Source organism: Lepidochelys olivacea (assembly GCF_965140295.1).
Source record: "Lepidochelys olivacea isolate rLepOli2 genome assembly, chromosome: 21".
In the NCBI taxonomy this organism is placed as follows: Eukaryota; Metazoa; Chordata; order Testudines; family Cheloniidae; genus Lepidochelys; species Lepidochelys olivacea.
In genome coordinates, this window is record NC_140431.1 from 11,279,618 (window position 1) to 11,288,848 (window position 9,231).

The window sequence follows — 9,231 nt, forward strand, 5'->3', positions numbered from 1 at the left end:
TATTGATGGATTTCACTGGAAGTTAGGAACCTCAATGCCTTGGAGGAGCTGGGCCCAAGTGATTTGCCCTCAGCCAGAGTAAGGTATCTGTGGGAGAAGCAGGAATGGAACTCAGAGCTCCTGACCCCCAGCCCCGTGCTTTCTCCACAAGACCATCCTGTGAGGGTGCCTCAGGAGCAGCAGCCCCATGGGAGCTCAGCAGAAGATTCTGCCTTTGTTCCATTCTGTCCAGCTTTTTGGCTGGATGCTGTTCTTGGACCGGCCCGAGCTCCTCAGGCTCTGTTTATGTCTATTTCACACATGTGCCCCCCTGGGAAATCAAGCCTTTTTTCAGTCCTTCTTTGTTTCCCTTTAATGCCGGTGTCACGAGGGCCAAACATCCGTGGCCCTGGTCTCGGTTGCAGTTTGAGGTGTCAGTAGACTCCTTTGGTTTCGCAATGTTCTGTTTTTACAGGGACATGTTGGATGGGGGTGGGGGGGAGACCATCCTGCTCTCTGCAAGCATTGTACCAGCTGGCTGCAAGATGAGGCGGTCTTTCCCTCTGGTCTGGCTCTGGCTGCCACCTAAACCAAATTCCAACCTCTCCAAGCGCAGCAACGAAGGGGTTAAGCCCTGTTCGCTCGCCCATTGGCTCCCTCCTGTCCTGCCCCAGCCCCTATGCACCTACCGCAGGTAGCCGATCAGTGGAGGGGTAGGTGGGTGGGGACCATTCCTTACTCCTGCAAACTGGCAAACGAATGGGCAGCTGGGTGTGTCCTCACCTCGCTGTCTTGCCAATGGGCTCGGCCTTGGGGAAGGCTGGTTTAAACCCCTCCCCGCCCCGAAAGAGGTCTTGGGGGTGGGGAGAGGCACTTCGGCCCTGTGCTTGGGCGAGGATGGAGCCTGGCTCGCTGGTCGCCGCTGGAGGGGTTCAGCCCAGCAGGGGCCCCTGCTCTAGGGCCCTGTGCAGGTAGGGGGGGCTTGCAGATCAGCTCGGGGGCAGAGAGCGGTTCCTGAGCTGGGGCTCCGGGCTCTGGCAACTGCCCCTGCAGCCCCACCCAGACAAAAGCCCAGGTGGGGAGGGAGGGCTGCAAGCGGCTCTCCCCGATCCCTTTCTCCTGCGCTATGGGGCGGGAGTCCGCAGCAAGTAACGCCTCGTGGGGGAGATGCCTGTGGGCAGAGCCACCATTGTCTGGCTGGGGCAGGCTCTTTGCGGCGCTGGGGGGGGGGGGGGGGCTCTCGGTTTGCCTGGAGTGGCAAAGGCCAGGCCAGGACCTTGGATCTTGCCAGCTGAGTCTGCCCAGACAGCAAAACCTCCAGAAACGGCTGCGTCTGCTTTCTCTCCCCTTGGGTTTCCCCACCGACCCCGGTTCTGACTTCCCTTCTTGTGCTAATTTCAGGCAAAACCGAGCTTTTGTTGCATCGGGCTCTCTGGATGGTTTGGTGTTTAACAGCCAAACTTCTTGGCCTGCTTCTCTTAAACTTCAGGCGCCCCTTCCCCGTCCTCCCACCTGAGAGGGGCTCATGCCTGGGGGAGGCCTGAGGGGCTGCTGACTTTGCAACGATCAGCGCTCCCTGTTAAGCATTTGGGGAAGTTGTATCAGGTGCATTCCCAGCTCTCCTGTTGCTCTTGGAGCCAGCATGCCTGAGACTGGGACTCTCCCTGGTAAAATATTCCTGTGGGTTTTCCCTCCTGCCTCACCCAGCCTGGCCATGCTTCTGCTCCCTGAATCGGATCTGCTAGGCCGGGTGCAGTGGCCTTTCTCCCGCGCCCCTGCCCCTGGCTCTTCCTCTGGGGGCTCGCTGACTCCCTAGCAATCTTCCTCTACCCAGGTTCTGTTGGCAGTGGGGTGGACTCTCTCTCTGTGTGCTGAGATGGGCTGGAGGCTGGGGGATGCCCCTGCTAGCTCTCCCTGCTTGCTCAGCCATCGCATGTAACTGCCCACCCAGATCAGCCAGGCTGCTGTACACCAGCTCTTTCCCCAGGCTGTGTGATGTGCACTGTGCCCTTACCTATAGGACGTGTCCGCCCCCTGGGTTTCCGGTGCACCTGAGCTGAGCTGCAGCCTGAGCCTTCTGCATCTCACTAGTGGCTGCTGTCTCCACTCTCTCACCTCCACTGGCCCCTCATCCGTGGGCTTCTCCTCAGTGCACCCCAGACTGTGCAGCAGGCCCTGAGGCTGGGGGTTTCATGGCAGCCCAGGGGAGTTAAGTGCTCAAATCCTGAATTTCAGTGGGAATTGGGTGCCCAGTCCCTGTCAGCTCCCTTACAAATCCCAGTCCCGTGTTCAAGCTTTGTTGATGTGCACAGAGCGCAAGGGAGCTGCTCTGCTCCCCCCGGCATGAGAGCCTGGCGTTTGATGCCCATCACTAGGGTATCTGGGCATCTCAAAAGGCCTACAGAGTGAATCCTGCTGTCAGTGCAGCCCCCGCTGAGCATCCTTTACCCCCTAGTAGGAAACACTCTCTAGTTTCTGCAGCCTCCCCAGGCAGGGGAAGGCGCTGAACTCCTCTGGGAAGTAAGGAAGTGTCAGGGTGAGCTTGATGGATGAGTGGGAGCTGTATCCCTTGAGGTCCGAAGGAAGCTGATGTGGTGCTGGAGAGACTGGAGGGGCGGCAGCCTGTGAGTCCACATGGATTCTGTTCTGTCTGCAGGAACTTTGCCCGTGGAGCCTGCAGATGGGGTCAGAATTGCCGTTTCTCCCATGACCGGAAGTCAGCCCAGATCTGCAGGTATTTCCAGAATGGGTTCTGCGGCTACGGAGATCGTTGCAGGTAAGATGTTGCCTGGGATGCTGCAGATCTGGGCTTGAGACCAAGGTGATGGGCCCCTTAGAAATACCCTAGACCAGGGGCAGTCACTTATTTTTTTTGTCAAGGGCTGGATTAAAATGGCTGGCGGGCTGTAGTTTGCCCACCCCGGGTCAAGAGCAATGGGGCGGGGGGGGGGGGGGAAGGGGCAGAATCTCTAGAGCCTAGTCTAAAGTGGAAACCGTAATTCTCCAGCCGGGTGGAGATTTGGTTAGGTAGGCTGGAGAAAAACACCTGAGACCTGTTTCCTCAGTGGAGCTGCATGGGTGGAGGAATACAGGGTCCACTCCTGCTGGTGTAGACATAGACACAATCACAGCCAAGAGGTGCAAGACGGCTGTAGCAACCCAGAGCTTGGGAGACTGTAGCTTGTTCAACTGCTGAAAGCCCTCAGCTGAGGCACTCGGCTTGCCGGTATCGGTTTTATGTTGGGCAGGGACATGAAGTGTTTGTTTTTCCCCGGTGCTGTAGCTAGGCTGATAAACCCTCTGGAAGAGTGCTAATGTGGTTTAGGGAGGCGGTATGCCTCCACTGACCAAAACCCCCCCTCCTGTTGGCCTATGTGGCGTCTACACTAGGGCTGTGCCAGCAGAGGCTGGGTAGGGTAGACGTGGCCGGAGACTTCCACAGCAGTGGAGGGGCTTTAGACGCCGCTGCCATGAACTTGAATGGAAGAGGTGTCTAAATCCTTTAGACTTGCTCTGGAAAGCTCCATTGTCATGGCGACTGCTGAGGAGATGAGCTGTTCCCTGGTGTGTCTCTGTCCTCGCAGTGGCATCAGATTCTGCGTGGAACGGGGCGACCCAGTGACCCAACCGATAGGACTGTTTCTTTCCTCCCCCCTCCCCCGGCCCTCCCTGTGTAGCCTGTAACCTTTGACTCCTCCAGCTACCAGCACATCCAAGACCCTCCAGCCCCTGCGTGGAGCAGATGTGGCTCACAACCTGCCTTATCGCTGAGTCGCCGGGGCTCGGAGCCAGCCGTCCGGCCAGAGGCAGCAGCTGGGAGCCGGGGAGGAGCCAGGCGGGGCTCGGAGCCCTCCGTCCCCAGCATGACGCAGCTGAACTTCAGGCAGCTGAGCACCGAGTTTGAGGAGGAGGAAGAGGAAGGTCAAGAGACGGCCCCCGTCCCCATGTATCCCCCAAACGGGGCCGTCAGCAGAGCGTTTGTCCCCAGGCAGGCCCGGCGTGGATCAGGTGAGGGCTGCTGGCACGTTAACGGTGTCAGGAGGGAGGCTGGGTGGGCATGCCCTAGGGGGCTCTAGCATGGATGGGGCGTGCTTCTGTCCAGCGTACCCTATGTTTCTTCCTGCTGACGAGACCACCTGCCTGGAGAAGGTTGCAGCTGCTGATGGGTCCCACTAGGGAGGTGCTGTATGGAGCCGGGATCCAGCCAGTAGGGATCTGCCTGTGCTTTTGTGGGCTGGCTTTTGAAGGCCCTCTGTCCTGTGTGAATGCATCTCCTCCGAACTCTTGTGTTGCTGGTCAGGTTCCCGACCACGGGATCTGGGATTGCAGAGAACTTCCCTGGCACCAGAGGCCGCAACTAACAAGGCGATTGTCCCGGCACCTCAAACCCTAGAGGTGGGTGAGACTCTCTGGGTGGGAGGGTGGGGGAGAAGATGATATTGCCACTCGGACGTTCTCAATGGGATGCTCTTACGATGTCTGTCTATTGTGCTTACCTGGCCCTTGTCACCATGGTATCTGAGCACCTCTCCATCCTTAATGCATTTATCCTCCTGACCACTGTCAGGCCGGGCAGTGCTATTGTCCCCATTTCACAGATGGAGAACTGAGGCACCGAGAAGCTAAGTGGCTTGCCCCAAGGTCACCCAGGGAGTCTGTGGCAGAGCAGGGAATTGATCCCAGATGTCTCGAATAGGCTAATGCCCTAGGACCATCCTTCCTCTGAGTCCTCCCCCCAGACACTTGCAGTATATGGCTGAAAGCAATTGTTTCTGTAGGGGGAAGCTGGTGCGATCCTCCCACTCCCCTGTCTATGGGCCTGTTTGTTACCTGGCAGGGGTCTGCGGAAAGCCGGCTCTTCTCATGCCCAGAGCTGAGGCACTGGCCCTCTCCAAAGCAGGGTGGCTATTCAGAGGAGCCCGGCCTGGGGAAGATGAGGCAGCCCACCTGTGTGGAAGGGGGGAGAGAGAGCTCAGGGGTTCGAGCATTGGCCTGCTAAACCCAAACCCAGGGTTGTGACTTCAATCCTTGAGTGGGCCATTTAGGGATCTGGGGCAAAAATTGGGGACTGGTCCTGCTTTGAGCAGGGGGTTGGACTAGATGACCTCCTGAGGTCCCTTCCACCCCTGATCTTCTATGATTCTATCAAGGAAGGGGACTCTGTCTCCAAGTGATAGCTGGCTGTATTGCTCTGTGCAGGCAGCTGGTGGGCTGGGAGCAGCTGCTGCTTCGGTGGGGGAGCTGCGGAGCGAGGACGTGGTGTGTGGCATCTGTATGGACAAGGTCTACGAGAAGGCCTTGCCCGAGGAGCGCGTGTTCGGCATCCTCCCCAACTGCAGCCACGCTTACTGCGTCGGCTGCATCCGCAAGTGGCGCAAGAGCAGGGAGTTCCAGAACGCGGTGATCAAGTACGTACGGGGATCTGGAGTCCTGTTCCTGGCTATCCCACATGGGTCCCACGTGCTAACCTGGGGTTGGAGGCTTGGTCCTATTTCCCTTGTTACGAAGAGCCGCAATCTGATGGGTGGCTTGGGCTTGGCAACTGCACTGATTGCGGTGGGGGAGAGGAGATTTTAGGGCAGGCCATGGAGTGAGCAACCACGGTGACAACCATCCAGCCCCCGTCTTCCTTAAAGCTGAAGCTGTTGGAAGTCCTGTTGTCTTGGCCCATCCCTGTTGTGGGAAATCTATTCTAATGGCATCTAGGGCACAGCACAGACCAGTGCAATGGGTCTAGAAGGAGGTAGCAGTGTTAGCTGCCGAGGGGCTGGCCTGGAGTCGCTGATTTCTGGAGCCGGCGCTCTGCCGGCCTGGTGGAGCCCCCTTCTCTGCCCCACCCTCTCATTCACGCTTGTTGGCTACAAATGGCCCATGCACACTGTATCTCTGCCCACAGGGCCTGCCCCGAGTGCCGGGTCACGTCCAGCTACTTCATCCCGCACAAATACTGGGTCTCCAACATGGACGAAAAGGAGAAGCTGATAGAAACCTTCAAGGCGCGGACTGGGTAGGTGGCTGGCTCCTCTGCTTGCTGGGATGGGGTTTGCATGATGGGCTTTGCTGTTCAAAGTGTTCCCTTACAGAGATAGCCCTTGCTAGAAGGGTGAGAGGCTGGCTCTCTGGGTCTAGTGTTGGCAGGTACCTGCAGGAAGAACTAACCCCTGAATTTCCATCTGAGTTTAACACAACTCTTCTAACTCTCCCAGGAAAATAAGATGCAAGTTCTTTGCCCGTGGCCGTGGCCGCTGTCCCTTTAAATCGGAGTGCATCTACCTTCATGAGCTCCCGGCCAGGGTGTGGCCCTCTCGACAGAGACCTCCATGCAGGACAGGCCCGGTGGTAAGCAAAAGCAGCTTGAATCTCTCCTAAGTTGTGATCCCCATTGACAGCTGTTGGCACTAGCCAGCATGGGGTGGGGAGACTGCATCCTGCCAGTCTGGCAAATGTGTTCTAGTTAAAAAATAAACCGATAGTGGCTACCAAGGTTTTACTCTGGGCAAGATACTTAAGCACGTGCCCAACTTCCAGCACCCGATCATGTCCCCTGACGTCCGTGATACTCCGTACTCGGCTGGATCAGGGCCTAGAAGAAGAGTGACCATCTGCCACTTAGCGCTTGGAGGCCAGTCCTGCCTGCCGCAAAGCAACTGCTGCATGTCCCCTGAGGAAGCTGCAGCCTCCTTAGCAGGGGGATGGGCTGGTGAGGAGCTCTTGGCTGTTGCTCCTAAGTCTTGCCCGGCTGGTCCTCCCTCAACATCCCGATGTCCGTCTCCTGCTAGTGGCTGTCGGGACACCCTAGTTCCCCAGGGCAGATCTGTGGGAGATAAAACTTCCACCCAGTCGTGGCTGGTGAACAGGATATACCACACCTTGCAGGGGGTTGGGCCGGTTCCATCTTCCCCAGCTGGGCTCTGTGGGCTCCTGCCAGTGTGGGATAAGCACGTTGTTGGTGTCCTGTTGCAGGCCTTCAATCCCTCTCCCTCCGAGAGCTCCGAGGAGGAGGACGATGATGTGTGCTTGTTCCAGTGGGCTCTCACCGTTGCACTGCTGCAGGGGGACGTCGACGATCCGGACTACTACCATGAGATTTTCCTCTTGGATTCCAGTGACTCGGACTAGAAATGCCACTGGATGCTGGGCCAGGCCTGTCTCGATGGAGTCGGGGTCACTCCATGGCTTGTGAACCTATATCTTTGGGGGGTGGGGGGGATGGGGAAAGACAATTTGACTTCTTTTTTAATCTGTCTAGTTGTGTGTCTGGCAGGACTCCTAGTGATCCGAAAGCACTCTGCGCAAGCTGGGGGAGCGCGGTGCCGGCAGTGGGAAGCGCTCCCGTTCCACGGAGCGGTGGGATGCGGTTACCACTGCCAAGCTGCTCTTCCATCCATCCTGGGGCTGATGGGACTGACAGCTGACACGTCGCACGTCACGTTTCCACTTCCCTCCCGAAACGGCACATCTCCCTCTCCACACCGGTTCCTCCCCACCATGGCTTCCCAGCCTGGGATCTGGTGGCGTCCCCAGTCCTATGGCCTCCCAGCTGCCTTGCTCTAGGAGTAGGCTGTACGCCAGGTTTTGTGGTGGTCCTGCAGTCTCGGTGGTGTGGTCGGAGGCAGAGCGTGCTTGCTGCTGAGGCCACGTTGGCGTGAAGGAGAGTCGTTGAGCAGTGCTATTGGCCACAGCAGCAGGCAGTGTCTGCGTCTTGGCAGGTTGATCTAGTATTGATTGCAGTGCTGCCAGGCATCCATAGCAGGCTTAAAAGGGGGAGCAGTCTGGGATTAGTGGGTGGGGGTGTTTGGCTTTTTTTATTGACCCAGGCATCTGTCTGAGGTTTCATAATGTAAGCAGGGAGACCCAGCTCCACATGAGCCGGAAGGGTCACTGCCTGGTCGTCAAGCTGCCTGTGCACATACTTAGCAAACCTTTTAACTCTTTCAGAAGAGATCTGGAGACATGAAATAAAAATCAGCTTTAAAAACTAATTTGCCAAGTCTCTTCTTCCCGAGGGGTATTTCACAAACCAGCAATGCTGGCTCTTGTTCCTTCCTTCGTCTGCCTGCAACTGGAAAGCAGGCCGTTGCTAGCACTGGGGCAAGGAATGGGCTAGGGTAAGTGGCCCTTGTCTATACTGGAGCCCAGCACTTGGGCCCAGTGGCAGGGCTGCTGTCTAAGAGGGATGTAAGGAGGGAGAGGGGGGAGTCATCCCTTCTGCTTTACCCTCCTTCCAACGTAATGCACATTGGAAAACATAATCCCAGCGATACACGTAAAACGATGGGGTCTAAATTAGCTGTTAACACTCACGAAAGATCTTGGAGGCATTGTGTATAGTTCTCCATTCCAAAGAATGTTGGGAATCATTAGGAAAGGGAGGGATAGCGTGGGGGAGGGGGGAATCCATGGTACGCTCACATCTTGAACATGTACAGATGTGGTTGCCCCATCTCAAAGAAGATATAGGGGAAAAGGTTCAGAGAAGGGCAACAAAAATTATTAGGGGTGCGAAACAGCTTCCCTCTAAGGAGAGATTAATAAAAGGGGGATTTCTCAGCTTGCAAAAGAGATGACTAAGGGAGGATATGATGATCTATACAATTGTGACGGGTGTGGAAAAAGTAAATAAGGAAGCGTTACTTATTCCTCAGAACCAGGGGTCACCAACTGAAATTAAGAGGCCGGAGGTTTAAAACAAACGAAAGTATTTTTTCACACAACGCACAGCCAACATGTGGAACTCCTTGCTGTGGGTGTTGTGAAGGCCAAGACCATAACAGGGTTCAAAAAAGAACTATATAAATTCCTGGAGGATAGGTCCATCAATAGCTATTAGCCAGGATGGGCAGGGATGGTGTCCCTAGCCTGTTTGCCGGAAGCTGGAAATGGGCAACAGGAGATGGATCACTTGATGATTCCCTGTTCTGTTCGTTCCCTCTGTAGCACCTGGCACTGGCCACTGCCGGGAGCCAGGATGCTGGGCTGGATGGACTTTTGGTCTGACTGCCCCAGTCTGGCCGTTCTTAAGTCCGTTTACACTTCACTTGGGAGCGTGCTTCCCAGGCTGAGGAGACGTGGGCTAGTTCTGCTTGCACTAGTGCATTAAACACAACAGTGGGGTCAGGGGTAGCTGCTTGAATCTATGCAGTGGGTCTAGCTGGGTTTGTGCTCGGGGGCTAGCCTAAGCTGCCCCCTGTGTTGCTCCTGATTACACTGCTAGTTTTAATGTGCCAGCTTAAGCAGAATTCCCACTTGTCT

The 9,231-nt window shown here is 56.5% G+C and overlaps 1 protein-coding gene across 1 annotated transcript; it reads left to right on the plus strand.

Moving 5' to 3' along the window:
- The first annotated feature begins 673 nt into the window (after nt 1–673).
- LOC311510976 (uncharacterized protein) lies at nt 674–7,961 on the plus strand. The gene is made up of 8 exons (XM_084611144.1): nt 674–950; nt 2,636–2,755; nt 3,680–3,987; nt 4,280–4,374; nt 5,179–5,387; nt 5,876–5,986; nt 6,186–6,318; nt 6,943–7,961. Exons 1-8 carry the CDS (start codon nt 739–741, stop codon nt 7,096–7,098), a joined length of 1,344 nt encoding a protein of 447 aa, XP_084467270.1. The 5' UTR covers nt 674–738; the 3' UTR covers nt 7,099–7,961.
- Nucleotides 7,962–9,231: the final 1,270 nt, after the last annotated feature.